This window comes from Notamacropus eugenii, chromosome 2 (genome assembly GCF_028372415.1).
Source record: "Notamacropus eugenii isolate mMacEug1 chromosome 2, mMacEug1.pri_v2, whole genome shotgun sequence".
Taxonomy (NCBI): Eukaryota; Metazoa; Chordata; class Mammalia; order Diprotodontia; family Macropodidae; genus Notamacropus; species Notamacropus eugenii.
The window spans coordinates 234,776,435-234,799,626 of NC_092873.1; the positions used below are offsets into that span (position 1 = coordinate 234,776,435).

At 40.8% G+C, this 23,192-nt stretch overlaps 1 protein-coding gene and 1 long non-coding RNA gene across 2 annotated transcripts; one reads left to right on the forward strand and one right to left on the reverse strand.

The window, feature by feature from the left end:
• Window positions 1–6: 6 nt before the first annotated feature.
• LOC140526971 (uncharacterized) lies at window positions 7–2,647 on the forward strand. Its single transcript, XR_011974626.1, has 4 exons — window positions 7–307; window positions 1,083–1,208; window positions 1,683–1,824; window positions 2,514–2,647. It is a non-coding gene; the product is annotated as an uncharacterized lncRNA (long non-coding RNA).
• On the reverse strand, window positions 1,932–15,650 carry LOC140526970 (utrophin-like). The gene is made up of 5 exons (XM_072643586.1): window positions 15,548–15,650; window positions 6,489–6,617; window positions 5,936–6,105; window positions 3,482–3,634; window positions 1,932–2,546 (listed from the first exon to the last, which is right to left on the reverse strand). Exons 3-5 carry the CDS (start codon window positions 6,035–6,037, stop codon window positions 2,403–2,405), a joined length of 399 nt encoding a protein of 132 aa, XP_072499687.1. The 5' UTR covers window positions 6,038–6,105; window positions 6,489–6,617; window positions 15,548–15,650; the 3' UTR covers window positions 1,932–2,402.
• Between the last annotated feature and the right edge of the window lie 7,542 nt (window positions 15,651–23,192).

The following is a 23,192-nucleotide window of genomic DNA, read 5'->3' on the forward strand; positions in this document are numbered from 1 at the left end:
ACTTGTGTCCAGAGGACCACTCAGAATGAATGTAAGAAACAACTGTATCTGTTTTGGCCAGAAACCCTGAAGTTCTGTCCCTCCTAGATTGTTTTTTTGATAGTATAAAAAGAGACCTTTCTTTACTTCAAAACAGAGGAGTAAAGTGTAAGAAGACATGAAAACTAGGAAGGCAGGCTCTGAAGGGCTTTGAATACCAAACAATATTTGATATTTTATACACTCTACTACACTGTACATTGATCACTTCTCTTGTCACCTGTTGTATAGATCTTTATCACCCTCTTCGCCAAGTTCCTGACCTGAGGTATGTAAAAGGAAAGATACTATTTCTATCCCCAATTTGAAGATGTCTTTGGGATAGAGACCTAGTGGGTATATTTCTGCGTCGAAGGGTATGCACTTTTCTGTGGCCCTTTGAACATAGTACCAAATTGTTCTCCAGAATGGTTGGATCAGCTCACAGCTCCACCAACAATGAATTAGTGTGCCAGCTCTCCCATATCATCTTTAACATTTATCATTTTGCTCTTTTACCACATTAGCCAATCTGATAAGTGTGATGTGGTACCTCAGAGCTCTTTTAATCTACATCTCTAAGAAATAGTGATTTAGAGCATTTTTTCATATGACTATAGGTAGCTCTAATTTCTTCCTCTGAAAACTGCTGGTTTATATTCTTTGACCATTTATTAATTGAGGAAACAACCCCCTCATTTTCCTAAAACAAACATAATGGAACCTCTGTGCTAAATGACTGACTATACCATTCCTTCACCTTTCATAATTCTATCAATAAATAACCTTGAATACTATGTTGCATTACTGAATGACCTAGGAAGAGATAGTAAAAGCCAACAATAAAACAGAGATACAGATGTTAATAATAGCATATGGTGCTTTAAAGTTGACAAAGCACTGAATAGATATTATTTCATTTGATCCCCGTAATTCTATCATGTAGATGTTACCATTACACTCCTTCTACAAATGATGTAACTGAGACTGAATCCAACTGTATAGCCTCCGTCATTCCTGCAAAGGACTTTGCTCCCATAATCTTGAACCTCTGTCCCTTCCAGCTGCACCTTGAATCTGATGCCTTGTCTGCTTCAAACTCTAAAGAACAAGATGGAGTGCCCAGGAGAAGTCCATCACATCTAAACTCACCACCATGTTCCTAATTCCTCTAATTGGCGAGTTCAAAGGTGGAGCAACAAAGCTTCAAAATTCCTTCCTTTAGAGAGGGCAGAAATTGGTCTTTCCTATCACTCCACCTTACATCTGATGCCCTGCCTGGTTCCAGTTCCAAGGAATGCCCTCTACCTATACTCCCTGATGTCCTGCTCCACCCCCCTTTCCTGCCTCCTTTTGTGTATTGTACCCCTCTTTAAATGGGGGCCACCTCCACTCATTCCAATCTCTATCTTGTCCAGAAATTCTGGCCTCTTCCCCTCTCAGATTGTTGGGGTTGTTATGCGTTAATTAGATAAAAGGGGACACTCCTTGGCTCATTTCCAACTCATCTTAGTCACTCAATGGGCCTTGCCTCAGTCAAGCTGAGACCTAGTAAAGACCTTAGTTTCAAAAAGCTAAGGTCTCCCACTGCATCCAAAGCCATCTCTAGTCATCCTGACTGTCTATCTCTTATCTATGTAGTCATACTAAATGTCTTGACACAGGGCCCAGATGGCTCCTAAGGAGAAAGTAAGGCTGATGACTTTTCACAGCCCTCCCTCACTGAAATCCAATTCACTGGCAACTCATAGCATCATCTTCCTGATGTGACAGTCCTCTTCCAGAAGGAAGGACAAACAACATTCTGTGAGTAATACAAACTGCCCCAGTGGAGACACAACTGGCCACTTCCAATCTGGGGGTGCAGCTTCTTCCTTCTTCTTTCCTTGTCATCTGTCCCCTTTCCGTTCCCCTTTTTCTCTTTCATTTCCATTCCAAAATTCCTTTCCTCTTTTCACTTTTTACTTTCATTCATCCCCTTCCTTTCCTTTCCTCTCATTTTCCTTTCCCCTTTCCTTCTCCTCCTTCCTGTTCCCTTTCTCTCCCTCTGTCCCTTACCTTTGGCTACAATGCACAAAGCAAAGGAAATTGGGAGAACGGAAACTGGTATCCTTGACAGCTGAAAGGTCTTCACAGGCTAGATCTGTTTTTGAAGACCAGGCTTTATACCCACTGTCATTTCCTAGCGCTTCTCTTTCCTGGGGATTGGTTGAACCTTGACAACAACTTAGGGTGAATGTGAATAGCAAATCAAGTACTATCCCCCATGAAGCAATTTCTGGTAATGAAAATACTCTCTGCTTCCTCAAGTTGTCTGAGATCACATCAGAGGTTTCCTTTTTCTGCATCCAAGCGCTGTAAGTAGGAGACACGTGTTCCAGTGATTATGCCTTGACATTGTTAAGTCTCGTCCTCAGAAGTAGTAACTGTAAGCGTATCTCTTCTCTCCTGTTTTCCTCCATCGGGTGCTGTAACATCTCTTCTCCTCTCTGCAGAACTTCCTCAATCTGGGCCTTCTCCTCATCCAACTGAGAATGGAAAGAGAAAAACAAGTCAATATTTCACTTGGATATCTCTCGAGCAATGTATATTTCTTTACTAGAAAGAACATTTCCATCATGATGAATTTCTGTAAACGAATATCCCATTAAAAATTTAAAATAAGTACATTAAAATTATAGCATTTACATTTAATAGATTTGGACATGTATAGTCTGTCAGATTGCTTGCTGTCTTCGGGAGAAGGGAAAAATTGGAATTAAAAATCATAAAAAAATGAATGTTGCAAACTGCCTTTACATATAATTGGAAAAAATAAAATACTATTAGGTGGAAAAAAATTCTAACAATTAAATTGTTTCCAAAAATGTTTTGAATCCTCTTGGATCTTTTAAAAAAGCTCCTGCAATTTCAACAGGGACTCTCCAACGAGTAAACTACCTCTACCAATGTAGGTTATCACGTACTTTCCAAAAGCTATGTGAAACAAGGAAAGTAACTTGCCTAGGATAAAAGATCTAAGTATATGTTAGAGGCAGGACTAGAACCTAGGTCTTCCTAGTTTAGCTGCATCAGCAGTATATCACACTGTCTCTCTAAATTATATGTTAAAATAGCTTACAATTTAAACCATGCTGATCCTTAGTTAATTCTCCTTGAAATTTTAACTCTCTTAGAAGCATTATATAAATCATTTGGCAATTGCTACATTGAAACCCAACGTCAAAAACTCTCACCTTAAAATTCTCCACCACAAATGACATGGTATGGGGGGAAGGGGAGAACACGCACAAGGTTATTGGGGTTAAGTGATTTGCTCAGGGTCACAAAGCTAGCAAGTGTCAAGTGTGTGAGGACAGATTTGAACTCAGATACTCTTGACTCCAGGGCCAGTGCTCTATTCACGTGCTCCACAGCATGATATTTAAGGCATTTATTCACAGAAAAATGAAGTGGATTATACCTTTTCATCTTCATCACTGGGCTTTTCTACAGCCTTCACCAAAGTTTTTAAATCATGCTCTAGTTTGTCTAGGTCCACTGAATGCATAGCAGCCTCAACAGGTTGTGATTTCACAGAAATTGTCTTTGAGAAAAGCTCTTGGTCGATCAACATCTACAGAAGAGAGCAAAAAAGAAAGCATAGCTAAGGACAGGTGAACCAAAAACAGAACATGACTCCAAGTAAGTCCAATGACTACAGTAGAGGAAAGAAGCAAATGAGGTAAAACCAGATTTCAATAAGCAAGACAACTGTAAAATAGGCAGAAATGAAAAGGAAAAAAAATTAATTTGCCAATCAGGTCAAGCAGAGATTCCTCATCATTTCTTTGTACTTTCGCATATTGGGAGATCTTTTCAAAGCTATAGTGACTTCAACTCCATTCAGGTTTCATGAGATTACACATCAAGAGGTGACACAAAGCCATATATTGGGTGACAAGACAGCAAAGACAATAACTCCTTGGCATGAAGTCGTGTCAGATACTAAAAACGAAATCTCTCTAACACTGTGTTTTAATGCTTGGTACAAGATCTTTAATAGTTACAAAAATTCCTTTTAGCCTTCTTAAAAATAGAACTGACTGGAATTATTTCCCCAAAACACTAGCTTGAGACTTTCCTGATTATGTAAATGAAGCTATAGGATTTTTGAAAGAGAAGACTTTGCCTGAAAATGCCATTTACCTAAAATCTCTCTGAAGGTTTTGCTTCACTTGAAGTTTTTGTGTGTCAGAATATTGTTAAAATTATATATATATATGTATATATACATATATAAAGATAGATATATGTCTAATTGATGGCTGAAGTATCGTATAAGAAGTGAGCACTGAGTATTTCTTCAGAGAAGAATTATATGAGAGGTAACATACTTTTTCAATATATTTCTCTAAATGAAACCTTTTCTTCTACTAGTAAGGAAAGAATAAATGAAATAATGCATCTGTGGGAATATCTCACATTTTTTCCCTACTCCCTTCTAGCAGTCTCTTTGCCTTTTGGGTCCTGTTCCTTTACCTAGTAAAAGGATTCCACTGACCCTATTGTTAAACAGAAAATAAAAACAAAAGGTAAATTTCTGTGTTAGGCCTGCCTACACTATTTATATAAATTAAATCAAGTTCTTTATTTCAGTAAGGTAAATTCAATAAAGTTCTTCACTTCAGCAGAAGCAGGAAGAGTGAATGTGTCCCTATACACACAGAGTTTATGAAGTCCCCATCACAAGATTAGTTCTTTCCTTGTGGCTTCCTCATGGGAACCAGTATCTTACAGTGTTTCAAGAACTGGAAGAAGGTATTCCCAGAGTAGTTAAAAGCATAAACAAACACAATGAGGAAGAAAGAGCAGGGGTTCCTAACAATTTTTATGCAACGGACCCCTTTTCTAATTCAGGTCTTCATCATAAAATAAAATACAGATAAATCCATTTTATTGGCTAAGTTATCAAGATACTAACAAAACAAGTTTGTGAACCCCAGGCTAAGAACTCTAGATTTAAAGGAAAAATACCAAGCATTTTAGCCTGGACTGGGTATGAAGTAATGGAAAGCAAACAGAATGAAATATAAAGTTAGACAGGTAAATTTTAATCCAGTGGTGAAGAGCCTTAAACAACAGGCTTTGAATTTATTCAGGAGGCAAAAAGGAATCAGTTAGTATTTTTGAAGCTATGGAGTTACATGATCAGATGGGTGCACTAGTAAGGTTCATCTAATATAGACGTTTTAGTTAACCAAGAGAGAATAGATACTAGGAAGAACAGACTGAATCAGAGGATAATGCAAGAATCAATTGAGGCTAAAAGGTGACAGTGGTAAAAACTCAGGTGGTGAAGGCAGCAGAAATGGTAAATAAAGAACTGAGTGAAAAGATACTATATTTGGAGAATGCAATATGATGTGACTTGTTACATAAGACAATTGATATGACTTGATGGTTTATGAACTATAAGGAGATATGGGATAGAGTTTCAACAAATATGAATAAATAATCATGAGGGAGGTTATTTGTAAGAATAGGGATGGCACAGCCAGAAATGAGGAAATCAAGAAGGGGAGCTGGTCAAAATGAAAGATAATACATTCAGTTCTATAAACAATGATCTTGAGGTATCTGTGATACATTCAGTTAGAGCTTATCCAAGTACAGGGCTAAAAAAGTGAGTAATAGCAGAAGAGCACGAAAAGAATTCTTAAGTGCTACCAAATTTGAAAGCTATCCATACAGACATCATACTTGAAGTTATAAAAACTGATGAGATCACAAAGAGCTGAAACAGGTAAAGAAAATATGGCCAAACAAACCTAGGGACATGGACAGCTCTAATTAAGAAGCTTGGCAAGAAGAGGAAAACAAATAGAAAAGAAGGGTTAAGGAGGTAGTATATCTCTGTTTTACATGAAGTACTCACTTTAGCACTTTTGATGTGTTGTGACACTTTTTCAAAGTTCCTATTTAATTCAGCTAACTTAGGCTCCCCCAGCTCACTGCTTGCCAAGCCCCGGGCCCTCATTAGTATGATGGCTTGCTCAGAACATTTTCGACTTGTAGGTTAACATCATCCAGTTTAGATGTTAATCGCTAAACACATAGAAACACAAAATTATCATTAAGTACAAGAAACAGTGAAGCATAACCCAATTAAAATATGGATTTGACACTATTCAAAAGGGAAGACATCACAAATATGTTAAATGTCTATCTAAATAAAACACTGGCAGTATATTTAATTGAATTAACGAATCTAAATAGAGGTAGTAGAGGTGGAAGGGGAGGAGAAAATTGGGTTATGGGGTTGAGGCTTTTCAAATCCTTCCCAGATGACTTGTATCACCTCTGCATCTCTCACTAAAATTAAAATTCAAAAACAAAAAATAGAATAATACAGTGTTTATATGAAAAGCAAGATTCTGAGCCCTAAGAAATACAGTATATATTACAAATGCCATCTTAGGCATACTTACTTTCACAGTTTCTTCACTTTTATTTACAGGCTTCTTTTCAATCTCATCCAACAGAGCTTCAGCTTGGTAAAGCCAAGTACTTATATGAGCAACATTTCCATCAAATATCTCCAGCTGGCTCTGATGGTTCTGAAAATATATACGTATGTACATACTTTTTAAACAATCACATTAAGTATTCTATGAGATTGACATTTAGAAAGATTTGAATGATCATGACTAGACAGAATTGGATCCTGTGAGTATTAGTTAGGAGAATTGAAGGCTCTAGGTAAGAAGAATGTCTCTAAAACTTAGAATTATTTCAAAGAGTAGTATTTTTCCCTCTTCTAGATGCTGATAAAGGAATTCCTCTATAATCATTTCTGGGGAATGCTATAGAAAAGAAGTATCTACATATGTATGTGTGTGTGTGTGTGTGTGTGTGTGTGTGTGTGTGTGTGTTGAAATAAATGACCTCTAAAGTTCACTCAAGCTCAAATACCAAATTACCAGAGAAAGGAGTTTTTAAAGAAAAAAAGCAAAGTAACAGAATTGAAAAAAAAATTATGTTGACATGATGTAAAATAAAGATGATAATAATAAAACCTGCTTGTGCACAAACATGGACAGATGTATGTAGACATAATCAAAGTTGATGAGAATAGGTCCAGTTCCTCATTGTAATATTCATTCTCCCATTACCTGTTCAACAATCAGAGTTGAACTCTGGAACACCCCCTTTTCCAGGGCTATACAAACCTTGAGCCCAATGAGCCCTTGAAGGTCTTCGGCATTTGAGAGTGCCACTGACCTCTTCTATTAAAATACTAGCATTGTTAGTAAAATGATTAATTACTCAGAAATTATATTTCTCAAACTTTTTAAACTCTGCACTAGTGATAAGAAGTGAAAGAATTCCAGTTATGGGGGAAAGTCAATAAAAATGCCCTGAGAGCTCGGGACATAGAGTCTTGTGCAAGGTTAAGAGGTGCCAGTATCACTGGATCTGAGTATGAGAGCTGATGACAGTGTATTTGTTATTAACAACCTTTCAGAGTGCATACATGTTCAGACCATAACCTAGACACTTTACTTTTAAATTTAGAGAGATAAATTGATAAGAAAATGTACCCAAACACTTTCAAAGTGAGAGCTAGTGCAATGATTTTGCTTACGGGCTCAGGCTTACCCTTGCTGCTGCTGTCCTCATCTGGCATTACATGATACCTCTTGTTAGAGGACCTTCAGGCTACTGGGGGCTGCTGCTAGCCTTGCTGGATATTAAGGTGTATATCTGGCATAGGGCATGCATGCATGCACATACACACACACGCACACACACAAGCACACACACACACTATAGGGTTCTTGGTCTCCACCAAATTCAAAGCACCCTCTACTCACATATAACAATCAGGGTTTAAGTATATAACTTCCTGAACTTTGGAAAGAATTTCCAGTTGTTTGTAATATAACAACATGGGGCCTAAAACATAGGAACATAGATTTAGACCTAGAAGGGGCTTTAAATTTCATCTCTTTCAATCTCCCCATTTTACAGATAAAGAAACTGAGGTCCAAAGATGTTAAAGGACTTGACCAAAGTCCTACAGGTAATAAGTGACACAAAGGTGATACTGGAAAATAGTCCAGAAATCTCTCAAAAGTGCTGGTGGTACCAGTATAGCACCACCAAATACCTCATGCCCCATAACTAAAACTGGCACCCTCTTTCCAACCCCGGCAGAAAAATTCACAGTAAACATACTTGCAAGGAAGATAAGTATTAATTTCAAATGATTTCTTTTTAAAAAAAACTGAGTTGGCTGGATGCTGGAGGCTACCAGAAGGTGGCGCCTAACCTCTTTAAGGATTGTGGTCACTCTTGGACAAAATGTTTAGAAATAAAAGATGACATACAGCATGAAATAAGACATTGCTTAGGTCAATAGTAGTTTTAGTTTGTATAATTTTTCCTTCCGCTAAAGTCAATGAACTGCAGGAAGTGCCAGGTACTAATTGCTTGACCCAGGATACTGTAGATTTTCCTGAAGACAGTCATCAGGGAGAAAGAGGAAGAGTTCACAATTCATCTGAGGAACTTTGGCTCATCTTTCTTGGCTAATTCCTCTTTGCTACATTAGTGTAGATGAATGCTGATGAGATGAAACTTGGGCCATCCCTAAGCAGTTAGCCCTTCATGTCTTTCTAGGAACCTAGAATCAATTTGCTGTGGTTAAGGGATGAGATTGAGGTAAATTATCTAGCCATACTTGGGTCTTTCAAAGAAGGCATCTGGTCTAATACATATCTTAAGTTGGATCAAGAAAAAAAATTGGCATTTCCGAGTATTTAAGAATTAGTTACCTAGAAGAAACAAACTGAGTTGTCAAGTTCAGTGTTGTTTTAGTTTGTGTAATTATGAGTATTGTATAATTTATTTTGTATACTTATGAGTGTTGCTCATAAAAGAATTTCTACCTCTCCTCTATTGCCTTGATGGCATTCTGATATACCACCACTGGTAAAAGACTGAACGTAAAGGGTACAAATCATGTAAATTAAAGCATTGCATTTTTGATACAGTGGATAGAGAGCCAGTAAGATCTGGGTTCAGATTCTACCTCTGACTCTTACCATGTGGTTCTAGAAAAATCATTTAAACTCTCAGTTTTCCCAGTTTTTTAAACCTAAGTCTTTTATTAGACTGTAAGTTGCCCATAAAATGCCAATTTGCATTGATATATTATCAGTGTGTGTGCCAGAAGACCACACCAAGAATTTCCTATATCCATTATATTATACACACGCACACGCACACGCGCGCACACACACACACACACACACACACACACTAAATTTCCAAAAATCACTTGCAGCATGGTATAATGGATAAAATATTGGGCTGGAAGTTAGGAAGGTCTGAATTCACATCCTTTTTCTGGGACTACAAGTTCTGTGATCCTGGGCAAATCGCTTATTTTTTACGTACCTGAGGAAATTCTCTTGCAATCTGTCTTAATGGAGGGAATTCCCATGCTAGGAACTCCTCACAATGGCTAGATTTGTCCCTCATTTGTTCCCCTGACATTTTCATAAACTATTTTCCTTTAAGCAATTGACACAGAAGAGAAACAAATGAGGCTGTCAATGAACCCCAAATGGAACCCCAGTTATTAACATTTTCTACAACTCGATGCACAGTGATGTAATTTCCCAATTCATTTTGAAAGCTAGTAGAGCCACAAAGGCCTACACTAATAAAGATAGATAAAAACATTGATTAAGCACTTCTTATGTACCAGATACTAGACTAAATACTGGTATACAAATAGACACAAACAAGACAGGCTTCTACTCAAGGAACTCACATTCTAATTCAGGAAGAAAAGCTGTAAAGGGAAGTTGAATGGCAAGTTGGTGGAGCCATCTAAGGAGTGGTATGGTGGTCTGACGCCCTGTAAGATTAAATAAAAGTGCCCCTATGAGAGGCCAGTATTCCAGGGTAGAATCCAAAGGTGGACAGGGGAGAGACAGTGATGACAACCACAGTTCAGGTAACATGCTGTGAAGATGGCTGAGAAGTAACAATAAAGAAGACATTATAGTATTAAGACGAATGATTCTTTAAGGAACTAGTGAATGGAGCCCAGTATTTTTAATACCTTACATTTCACACCAAATGCCCCATTTTCTTGGAATTGCTTCCAAATGCAGAAAGTGGATATGCTAATCAATCAACAAACCATTATTAAATGCCTATTATGAACAAAATGCTGGCAATGCAAAGACAGCAAAAAACACTAACTACTCTTAAGGAGTTTACATCCAATCTATAATGTTGGGAATTATTTATAGATGCATCAAGATGCACAATAAAGAGAGCTGGCTTTGTAATTAGAGGACCTAGCTATATTCAAATCCCAGCTCTACCACTTGCTTCCCTTGTGGAACTGTAGCAAACCACTTGATTTGCTGTAATTCATTTTCTTCATTTGTAAAAAAGAGGTTGACGATGACTTCCAACCCTAAATTTATGATCCTATGTTCAAAATTTTATTTTCACTTCCTAGTAGTATAAAGGTAAGCTTGAAGACTTTTGGGCCTTTGCTGCTATATATCCATAGAAAAGTCTACGTAGAACAGGTAAAGGAAAAGAGGACTTTACCCTGCACCCTCCATTGCCAACATTAGCTCTGTCCATCAGTTCCTCTCCCCACCCCCAGTCTTTTTCAGCTCATCTACATGGAAGAGCAGAAGATGATTTTGAGATGGGAAACAAGAGAACCTTGGAATCTCAGAGACTCTAAGAATTATTGGGGAGCATCTCCAAGTGAATGACTAGGTACAATCTAACCTTCAAAAAATAAAATCAAAAGGCATACGGAATGCTTTTTGTAAAGTAAACTAGACAGTCCAACATAGAGATCCATGTCCCTGGACAAAGAACTGGGTTGAAGAGAGAGATTTGAGTCTATCTGGCTAAGAGTTCTTTTGTTTTTGCTCTAGGGAGCTTGGTGCCTAGAGTAAAAAAAAAATTCTTAGTGGAATGACAAAAGCAAGAGTCAAGAATAGGAAGAGAAGAGGACATGAAAAAGCAGGACAGTTTCTTCTTGAGAAGACTTTTACTAGTCATGTGGCTGAGTCAAGGTCTTCTGTTTTTTTTCCTTAAAAAGCACTATTATTAACAGGTCATTCTGTATAATCTTTATTTCCAAATATATTCCTCCCACTGGACTGCCTAGGAAGCTCGTTGTAGCTATAAAGAATGAAAAAGAAAAACAAATTCTGACAAGCCACCAACCAACATCAGTTGTGTCTGACAATCTCCACCTGCATAGTACCAGTGCCTACACCTCAGCAAAGAGAGGTAGGTCCATTTTCCCAACCGCATTTAGTTTCCTGTGATTGTTCTTCAGATTTACGTTGTTTTCATCATTGTAAATGCTGGCACTTTGGAAGTAGGGTTTTGTTCATTTATTGCATTTATAGCCTACCACCTAGTACAGAACCTAGAACATACCAGGCTCTTAATTCATGATTCTTGATTCCTTAATTATATTGGTTCCTTATTTCTGCACCATTTCATGATGCAGTTTATTATGGGAATTTTGGATTGTCTTTTATTATTCAGGACTTGGGGCCATTCCTCCTGCCAATTTTGATTCACTTACAAGAGTGTTAATGTTAACCTCACCTAACCAAAATCTGACTCATGGAACAATAACATGAAGGGAAGGCCAAGGACATTTCACCTAACTGAGAGGTTGCAAAGTTGACCAAAACCTGTCCCATGGGATGCGAAAATTTACTTAAAGACTTGGACATTCCAATGTACAACACTCAACTGTCCCTGACTCCTTGACGACATGTAAATCTTCCCCTTCAATCAGTCTGTTTGTATATCCTCTAAATGTAGTTTAATCTGTAATCTGACTTAGTTTATCTACTGAGTTTGTTTGATGAGGCTTATTCAGAGGATGTATGAGATTATGACTTTACTCGACTACATTTGTTCAACTTTTATGACACTGAAGTAAATATGGGTTTATAGATTTATCTCCTCTTTAACTTTAATGGCTTAAGAGGCATGTACAAAACTGCAATACATAAAAGAATTATTTCTTTGCCAGTCTGACAAAATTTGTCTAGAAGAGGGCTTGGGAAAGTATTAACAGGGGCTCAGATTTTCTGTGGGGTCTGAACTTATGCTTAATAATAAAACCTAGGCATCCCTCAACACCAAAAGAATTCGAGCAACCCATGTGCACTTTTATCTAGCTTCCTTATTCAAAGGCAGCCTGGATTCTGCTTACCCTAGAATGGTATATTGTTCTCTTTGCCTATTTGACTATAAAACATGGTAAGTAATCGAGTGCAGAGCTGTTTTCTTCTCCTTAAGAACCTGAGTTGAACTAGTTTAGACTGTTTGCATCCAACTTAAAGTCAGGCAAACTGGGCTTACTGACCTGCCATATGACCTTGGACAGCACTTTGTACCTCTTTAAAGCTCATTTTCCTTACTTGTCAAATGAAAATTATAATACTTTCATGGATCATCCACTAAACTTATACAACTCCCAAAGTTACATCTGAACCCTCTCCTTTCTTTTCTCTCTCTCTTCTCCTCTTTCTATATTGCCTTCATGATATGAACCCCAAATCTATACATCTAACACTAATGTCCTCCTTACACTCCACTCTCACATCATCAACTACCGACTATGTATCTCCTTGTGGAGAATGTTCTATAGATATCTCAAATTCTTCATGTCCAAAATGGAACTGATATTTTCATTGTAGCTTATGTCTACTCCAGATTTCCCTATTTCTGTCACCATCCTTCTAGTCACTCCAAAGATTACAACCTCACAGTCATCTTTAATTCCACCTTCTTCCTCACCTCCATACCTGATTAGTTGCCAAATTTCATCAATTTTTTGCCTCTACAGAATCTATCAGACTCATCCCCTTTTCCCTACTCACATAGCTACCGCCCATCTCAAAACACCAAAAACTCTTGCCGAAACTACTATGATAGATTATTATTTGCTCTCTCTATTTCAAGTCTCTCCCATCTCCATTCCAATTTCCATAATATTACCAAAAATCTATCCCTGAATTACAGGATGCACCATATTTCTTTCTTATTATATAAACTCCACAAAGTCCTTCGTCATATAAAGCTTTGTATAGTTTAATCCACTTTTTCCACCTTATTATGCATTACTCTTCTCTATAGGGTCTAATCTTGCTACTGTTCCCATATCCAGGCCTTTGCAAAGATTGTCCCCCAGTGCACTCTCTCCTCACATTTGTTTCTTAGAACCCCTAGTTTCCTTGGAAGCTCAACTCAGATATCCATGCAGTTTTTCCTGATCCCCTCAGCTACTATTGCTTCTGTCTAAAATTTACCTTGTATTTGTTACACACACACTTTCATGTGTGTTTGCTGCCTCCCATTATAGAAGAGAATCTCCTTAAGGTCAAGGACCGTTTCATTTTTGTCTTTGTATTCTCAGCACCCACAAGAGTACTTGGCACATAGTAGGTACAATAAATGCTTGTTGATTTATTGACTGAACATCTCTTGCATTCACTTCCTTCTTTCTATCTACAAGGCTACCATCTAGTTCTCATTACCTTTCTCCCAGATTACTTTCAGTACTCTATTAATTCCTTCTAATTCTCATATAAAATTCATCCTCCACACACACATATCTGTCTGTCACACCCTGATTCAAGACTCTTCAGTGCTTCCCTATAGCTTTCAGGATGCTAGAAGTTCCACTGTTTCACTCCTAAAACCCTTCACCATCTGATGAAATGTTTCCTGGCTTAGTTCACATTATTTCTCCTCCAATATTCCATGATACACTTAAACTGGACTGCTTGCTGCTCTTTGCACATGATATCCTCCTCTCTTACCCTGTTGTGTTTGCTCAGACTGTCTCCTCTTTTCTTTCTTCACTTCCATCCCTTGCAATCCCTCTTCAAGACTTAGCTCAAATGATGCCTCCTACATAAAGGCTTTCCTGATGCCCCCTGATATTAGTCTTTCCTAATCACAATTTTAAAATATACTTTATATTGACTTATCTATATATATATTGTATGGTTTTTACCATTGCAATTATACTTTAGCCAAAGTCTGCATCAGTTTTTGTGAGGGATAATCCCATGACATCCATATTCTGATAGGACTCCTGATTGCTTATGAGAATGATGCCTAAATATGTGATTTCGTTAGGTAGTTAGAGGACGTGAAGACAGATGGTCATGGAGGTTAGATATGAACTTTTTAATGGCTGTCTTTAAGAGCTATACAAACTGCATGGAAAGCAGTCCCCCTAATATATACCTTTATTTCCAGTGCTTTTAAACCTGGAGATAGCTGAGAAGTAGCTGCCCTTCAGGGACTCCACTGTCTTTTTGGATTTAACTGAGATTTCTCCTCAGTCAAAGAGTCCATTACTCTTGTTTATTATTGGGCCTATTGTAATTTAGATAAGACCCCCAATTTCTGTTTACTGGTTGCTTGATTTTATGGGTTTACTTGCCATTCACAACACATTAGGTTCCTTTCATTAAGCCACTTTTGGTGAAAGGAAGCTGAATCTGGTTATAGTAAGCCAAATATTATGACCCTCTCAGAAAGCAACCAGGGAAACTGGTGTTGATCCTAGGCCTGTCAAAATGGTTTACCACTAGATTGCCCAAATTTGAAATGTGATAGATAGAATTAATTCTAGCCTATACCTCTCTGGGGAGATAGGTGAGAGAAGGCTCAGCTAGAGCCCTCCTTCTCCTCCCCACTAAGATGGAAATTACAGTCTCTTTTGAAGAACAGTGCATCAGATTCCAGGTCAGATTGTCATTCATGCTGCATATGAGCCAGTTGTTAATGTATTATCCCAAGGAGGGAGAGAGAGAGAGAGAGAGAGAGAAGTTGTGGGAGGGAGGGAGGAACAGACAGAAAGTTTTCGTCTTTGTAAGTCCCTAAGAGCCATATTACATAGGTACCTAATCAATGCTTTTTGACTTAATGAAGGTATGAATACTTGGAATACCTGAGTTACATTGAGATTGTTGTTGTTGAAGAGGATTCTGGGAAGATGGTGAAGTAGATCAGAAAATTTCAAGCTCTCAAGATTTTCCTCTACAAAAGAGGTAAAATTGCACCTCTGAGTGAACATAGAGCCTCGAAAACAAATGAGAGTAGGGGCAGAAATGATTATCCTGGGATAATCCAAGATCTGAAGAAAAATACTGGAGAAGAATAAATGCCTCTGGGCTAGGGTCAGTTTTAACCAGCCTCAAGCTGCTTAAACAATAAACCCCAAGCCCTGGGGTCAACTGAGGTGGGAGGCTGTTTCCCTCACCTACAGGAACTTTTAACTCTGGGAGAGTAAGGGGAGTTGGGCATCTGACCTGGGGAAGAACTAGGAAACTTCTGCTGATAAGGAATGCCAGCCCCAGCTGTCCTTCAGGGTGCAGCAGGGTCTAGAAGGAACCAGCACACACTGGGTGAGGGCGGAAGCAGTGAGGCAGGGACTCTGTTGGCTGTGGGCACTTACAGAGGCTGGAGGTCTTAGTTTGAGTTCAAGGTGAGAGTGATGAGGTTCAGACTCTGGGAGCGTCCTTGAGCTCCCCTTGAATCTTCCTACTTAATCTAGCCTTTCTTCCTCAAATCTAATCTTCCCATTTGTTCCGGCAGTCTCAGGAAGCCCATGGACTTTTCATTATCATTTCAGGTCTCTGTTGAACTCGCCTCCCTTGATCCCATCAAAACCCCATTCCCATACTGCCCCTATCAAGATCTCTGAATTGCCCCACGTGTTTCCCACCCAAACCCTCTCGTGTCTGATATCTCCTGATAGCCTCCAGCTGTTTCCAGCCTTTGACCCTCCTTGGACTTCTCCTCAAGACCCTTCCTAAACCCCTCCTCCCATCACCCTGGACTACCGGACCACCCCCCCCACCCCCAGATCCCTCCTATACTCTTTTCTGTTTTTAAGTCCCACCTTGCCTCCATGAAGGGGCTCAGATTCTGATTAGCTGAGATTCTATCTGGCCCGCTTGTGAATACAAACGTTACAAAAGCTTAAGCTCCTCCAGAGGCAACCCAATTTGGCAAATCCTTAATAAACTTTGTTTTCTTTGGCTTTAAGAAGGCTTGAGTAGAATTCATTCGAGCACGACCCGGACCGTCGCTATTTTGGGGTCCCCCATCACCTCTCAACCTCTTCATTTATGGTTCCCTGATCCGGAGAAGCTGCTAATCTCAAATCCTTCTGCTCAAACTGGAAGGTACGTAAGGCTCCCCCTCTCTCTATCCCCTACTTGCTCTCCAAGCACCTTGGAAGTGGATTTTCGGACCTGGCTTCAGGTCCCAGTATCAGCAAAGTCTCTGTACTTTCTGGGCGCTAGAGAGTTAGAGACTCAAGTTGTCGGTCCATTGGTTAGGCAGCGGACCTGGGAATTCTCTGGATTTCCTGGACGCAAGGAAATCGGGGAGAGCTCGGTTACTTTTTGTCCTCTTGTTTTTTTCCCAAGGCTTACTTCCATGCCCCCCTTTGAGGGGACTTCCAGTTACAGAAAAAAAAAAATGGGTCAAAATCCATCAGTTCCAAGGAATTCGCCTTTGGGCTGTCTTGTACAAAACTGGAACAAATTTAACTGCTCTAAAGACCTTAAAAAGAAAAAGTTGGTATTCTTTTGCAACACACTTTGGCCTCAGTATCACCTGAAGGACAATGAAGTGTGGCCCATGTTTGGGACCTTACAATGTAATATCCTTTTAAAATTACAATTATATTGCCTCCAAAAGGGAAAATGGATAGAAATACCTTACGTAAGGGCCTTTGTCGAACTCTCTCAGGACCCCATTCTTAGAACAGATTGTAAGATGCTTGTAGCTAGAGCCGCCCCACAAAAGGGAAATGGGGGTGAATTGGACATTTTGGATGACCCCCTGTTTATGGCTCCTAGGGTCTCGGCCTCACTTCTCCCCTATCTCCGTTCCCAACCCCCACTCACTTCCCTACCACGGGGCTTGCTGAGGTGCCTCCCTCTGCAGCCCCTCTGGCTGGGGCAATATTCACTCAGGCCTCAGGCCCGGCTCCCGAGGCATTCTCTGGGGCATCTCCCCCTTTGATCCCTACTCTTCCTCAGGCACCAGCGGATCTTTCCCCTTGCCAGCCAGATCCCCTGGCCCTGCAGCCTAATCCAGTTCAGCAGGCATTCCCCAGCCCCTCCCTCACAAGAAGTGGGACTTCCTATCTTCCTCCACAAGCCCCTGTCCCCACTGGGCCGTCAGGGCTGTTTCCCTTGAGAGAAGTACCTCCCCCACCCAGTGGGACAACCAGGATGCGTGTTCCGTTCTCTCTTTCGGATCTCCCCCAGATTAAAGAGAACCTGGGGAGATACTCGGAAGACCCCCCTAGGTTCACTGAGGGTTTTAGGGACATATCCCTACAATTTGAACTTCCTTGGGAGGATCTGCATATTCTTTTCTCTGTCTGTTGTACCGTTGAGGAGAAGTGGAGAATTTGGGAACATGCCCAAAAGTTTGGGGATCATATGGCTAGCAATAATCCCATAAAATACCCCGCAGGAACAGCTGCTGTTCCCTCGAGTGACCCCAGATGGGACTACCAAAAGAGTGAGGACAGGGAAAAGAGAGACTTTATGGTAATTTGCCTGTTAGAAGGCCTAAAAACTGCATTTCAAAAACAAGAAAAATTTTCAAAAAATTAGGGGAATTACTCAGGGATAAAAGGAAAACCCTGCCCTTTTTCAAAACCGGCTAGTAGAAGCTATTAAAAAGCATACAAATTTGGATCCTGACTCAATAAAAGGGGCAGCAATCCTTAGCATGTATTTTATTAATCAGTCTGCCCTAGATATTCGGAGGAAACTACAGAAATTGGCAGTGGGACCCCAAACACCTCAGGCCCAGTTACTGGAGATGGCCTTTGGAGTCTTTAACAACAGAGACCTCATTGCAGCACAGGAAAGAGAACGAAGGAGAAGAGCCAGGGCCAGGGAGAAGGCTCAATTCTTGGCTGCTGCCTTGGCCAGGAAAAGACCCAGGGAGCACCCCTGCAGGGCACCCCCTTGGAGGAAGGCTGGCTGCTTGGGCAGTGGGGAAACCTGCTTTCATTGCCACAAGGAGGGTCACTGGTCCAAGAAGTGCCCCTCCAGGGCGCCCCCCCCAGAGGGAGCCCCAGGAACCAACGCCTGTGAAACCGTGCCCATGTGACCAGAAGGGACATTGGAGGAAGGATTGTCCCCAAGGTTGGAAAAGTGGTGGAGCTACCCCCCCAGTACCCTGTCCTCCAGTCTTCTCAAGACTTGGAACAACAGGAAAACCTGGGTGCTGGTAGTACTCCCACTTTCTCTACCTCTCTCCTCAAGCCCTTGGCAAAAACGAAGGCTGAAGGTCAGGTTACTCACTTTAACATGGCTAAATTCTCTGCTTTAACCAGTCACTCTGGCTCTACCCGTCCCTTGACCCCTCGGGTCATAGGCATTGAAAGGGAAACTAAGGAATGTCTCCAGACATACCCCCTCCCCAGCCTGCTTGAGGATCTGTTGTTTAAACACTCCTTCCCTATGCCCTCCTCTGACCCTGCCCCCTTGATGGGAAGGGACCTGATGGTGAAATTGGGGAGCCAATTTTCTCTAGTTAAACCTCCCATCTCCCTTTTGCCGCTGTTCACTATATCTTCCTGGGTTTGCTTGAGAGTGTGGGAGACAGGCCAAATATTTGGGACCCTGGAATTCCAGAGAGAGCTACTTCTGCCACCCCAGCCACTGTTAGTCTTTAGCAAACGCTAAAGTGCTCCCCCATCTCACCTAGTAAGTATCTGATTAAGCCTGAGACCTGGGAAGGACCACAACCTTTAATGGAAAAATTCCTTAAGTATAGCATCTTTGTCCCTTGTCCATCTCCATGCAACACTGCAACCCTTCCCACAAAAAGGCCTAGTGGAGAATACTCACAATTGATTTTTGCTTTTGAATGTACTTGTCCTGGGGAATCAAGTCCATATCAGCTAATGTGGACAGTCTTGCCCCAAGGGATTCGAGATAACCCTCATTTATTTGGCCAGGCTTTGGGAAGGGATTGAAGGCACCTGAAAGTAGCAGGCAGTAGCTTAATTCAGTATGTGCATGATATTCTTATTTGTAGCCCCAACCAGGAGGCTTCTTTGGCTGCTGCCACAGAAGCCCTTAATTTCTTAGGCATTCGAGGCTATAGGGTCTCTTGGAACAAAGTCCAGATAGCATGCCAGTCCATAAGGTATCTGGGCAATGAACTCACACCCACCTCTCTCTCCTTAACCTCTGAGAGAAAAAGGACAATCCTGTCTATCCCTGTTCCAGCTACTAAGAAACAAGTTCAAGTGTTTTAGATTTTGTAGACTCTGGATTCCTAATTTTGATTTTATTGCTAAACCCCTTTATGACCCTACTCAGGGCATTGACTCAGAGCAGGCTAAAGTTTTTGAGACTCTGAAAACTAATTTGACCACCACCCCATCACTAGACCTACCCAGTCTGGGAAAACCTTTCACTCTGTACATTGATGAAAGGAGAGGACAGGCTTTGGGAGTCTTAACCCATTCCTTAGGACCTGACCCCAGGCCAGTGGATGTTTTTATTTACTCAAAATATGCTTTCCTTGCTCTACATACCTATGGAGCAGTCTGGAAAAGGGGATCTCTGACAGCAAAAAAACTCCCCTCTCAAACATGCCCTTCTATGTTTTGGCCTTGCCACAGTCATCTTTAATTCTCTCCAGAGAAATTATCTTTTATGCCAGGGAAATTGTCTTTTCTTTATACTCCTTTTGTACCTGTTTGGTGTGTGTGTGCCTAACCTCTTGGCCAGGTTTATCTTTTCCAGGGTGCAAGCCATCAACTTCTAGATGACAGCCCAGGCTATATACCAACCTCTGTCTGAATCCTAGGTCTCCAGCCCACTGGACCTGGCACCACCCAGGTTCTGAAGTTGGACCCCTTGAACAGGACCCATCGAGGCAGGGACAGCTCTATGCCCCTTGCCAGCAGGAAGAAGTTTCTTTCTTTCTTTCTTTTTTTAAAATTTCTTTATTTATTTAACTTTTAGCATTCATTTTAACAAAATTTTGGGTTCCAAATTTTCTCCCCTTTTGTCCCCTCCCCCCCCCCCAAACACCAAGCATTCTAATTGCCCCATCACCAATCTGCTCTCTCTTCTATCATCTGTCTATGCTCTTGTCTCCATCTTCTCTTTTATCCTGTAGGCCAGATAACTTTTTATACCCCTTTACCTGTATTTCTTATTTCCTAGTGGCAAGAACATCACTCGACAGTTGTTCCTAACACTTTGAGTTCCAACTTCTTTTTTTTTTTTTTTAATTTATTTTTTTATTTTATTTATTTTATTTTATTTTATTTTTTTATTTAGCTTTTAACATTCATTTTCACAAAATTTTGGGTAACAAATTTTTCCCCTTTTCTCCCCTCCCCCCCAAACGCCAAGCATTCTAATTGCCCCTATGACCAATCTGCTCTCTCTTCTATCATCCCTCTCTGCCCTTGTCTCTGTCTTCTCTTTTGTCCTGTAGGGCCAGATAGCTTTCTATACCCCTTTACCTGTATTTCTTATTTCCTAGTGGTAAGAACATTACAGTTGATCCTAACACTTTGAGTTCCAACTTCTTTAGCTCCCTCCCTCTCCACCCCTTCCCTTTGGAAGGCAAGCATTTCAATATAGGCCAAATCTGTGTAGTTTTGCAAATGACTTCCATAGTAGTTGTGTTGTATAGGACTAACTATATTTCCCTCCATCCTATCCTGTCCCCCATTACTTCTATTCTCTATTGATCCTATCCCTCCCCATGAGTGTTGACCTCAAATTGCACTTTCCTCTTCATGCCCTCCCTTCTATCATCCCCCCCCCACTCTGCTTATCCCCTTATCCTCCACTTTCCTGTATTGTAAGATAGGTTTTCATACCAAAATGAGTAAGCATTTTATTCTTTCCTTTAGTGGAATGTGATGAGAGTAGACTTCATGTTTTTCTCTCACCTCCCCTCTTTATCCCTCCACTAATGAGTCTTTTGCTTGCCTCTTTTATGAGAGATAATTTGCCCCATTCAATTCTCCCTTTCTCCTCCCAATATCTTTCTCTCTCACTGCTTGATTTCATTTTTTTTTAAGATATGATCCCATCCTCTTCAATTCACTCTGTGCACTCTGTCTCTATGTGTGTGTGCGTGTGTGCATGTGTGTGTGTGTAATCCCACCCAGTACCCAGATACTGAAATGTTTCAAGAGTTACAAATATTGTCTTTCCATGTAGAAATGTAAACAGTTCAACTTTAGTAAGTCCCTTATGACTTCTCTTTGCTGTTCACCTTTTCATGGTTCTCTTCATTCTTGTGTTTGGAAGTCAAATTTTCTTTTCAGCTCTGGTCTTTTCATCAAGAATGCTTGAAAATCCTCTATTTCATTGAAAGACCAATTTTTCCCCTGAAGTATTATACTCAGTTTTGCTGGGTAGGTGATTCTTGGTTTTAGTCCTAGTTCCTTTGACTTCTGGAATATCCTATTCCATGCCCTTCGATCCCTTAATGTAGAAGCTGCTAGATCTTGTGTTATCCTGATTGTATTTCCACAATACTTGAATTGTTTCTTTCTAGCTGCTTGCAATATTTTCTCTTTCACCTGGGAGTTCTGGAATTTGGCCACAATGTTCCTAGGAGTTTCTCTTTTTGGATCTCTTTCATGCGGTGTTCTGTGGATTCCTTGAATATTTATTTTGCCCTCTGGTTCTAGAATCTCAGGGCAGTTTTCCTTGATAATTTCATGAAAGATGATGTCTAGGCTCTTTTTCTGATCATGGCTTTCAGGTAGGCCCATAATTTTTAAATTGTCTCTCCTGGCTCTATTTTCCAGGTCAGTTGTTTTTCCAATGAGATATTTCACATTATCTTCCATTTTTTCATTCTTTTGGTTTTGTTTTGTGATTTCTTGGTTTCTTATAAAGTCATTAGCCTCCATCTGTTCCATTCTAATTTTGAAAGAACTATTTTCTTCAGTGAGCTTTTGAATCTCCTTTTCCATTTGGCTAATTCTGCTTTTGAAAGCATTCTTCTCCTCATTGGCTTTTTGAACCTCTTTTGCCAATTGAGTTAGGCTAGTTTTCAAGGTGTTATTTTCTTCAACATTTTTTTGGGTCTCCTTTAGCAGGGAGCTGATTTGCTGTTCATGCTTTGACTTCATGTCTCTCATTTCTCTTCCCAGCTTTTCCTCCACCTCTCTAACTTGATTTTCAAAATTCTTTTTGAGCTCTTCCATGGCCTGTGCCCATTGAGTGGGCTGGGACACAGAAGCCTTGATTTCTGTGTCTTTGCCTGATGGTAAGCATTGTTCTTCCTCATCAGAAAGGAAGGGAGGAAATGCCTGTTCACCAAGAAAGTAACCTTCTATAGTCTTATTTCTTTTCCCTTTTCTGGGCATTTTCCCAGCCAGTGACTTGACCTCTGAATATTTTCCTCACACCCACCTCACCTCCTGATCCTCCCAGCCAGTGTTTGGGGTCTGAGATTCAAATGCTGCTTCCAGCCTCAGGGCTTTGGGCGGGGGGCAGGGCTGCTATTCAGTGTGAGATTAAATTCAGATGCTCAGGTGAGGGCAGGGCTGCCTCTCAGGCTCAGTTCCCTCAGGGAGTTTATGCACAGACCTTCAACAATGGATCCAGGCTCCTGCCTGCTTGGAGAGCACTGGTCTGCCGCTGCCCCTCAGCTTCTGTCTCCCGAGGGGGCCCGAGCCATCGGGGCACCCCACTCCCCCCTCGACCCTCCAAAGGGACTCTCTCACAGACCCCCGTCACCTGTGGGTGGAGGTACTTGTGCGGCCGCTGGAGATCCCGTTCCTGAAGCCTGCTCGGATCTGTTCCTCTCGGTGCCGCGGCCACGGCAGGGCTGTACTCAGCTCCCAGTCCCGGCGCCCAGTCCGCAGCACGAAGGACCTTTTACGAGAGGTTTGCAGGTCTCTCCGGAACAGAAATCTCCCTCGCTCCAATGTTCTGTGGCCTCTGGGTGCAGAATTCGCCGTGAGTTACTTCTTTGTAGTTGTTCTATGGGTTGTGGGTTCGGAGCTATGTGTACGTGCGTCTTTCTACTACGCCATCTTGGCTCCGCCCGAGTTCCAACTTCTTTACCTCCCT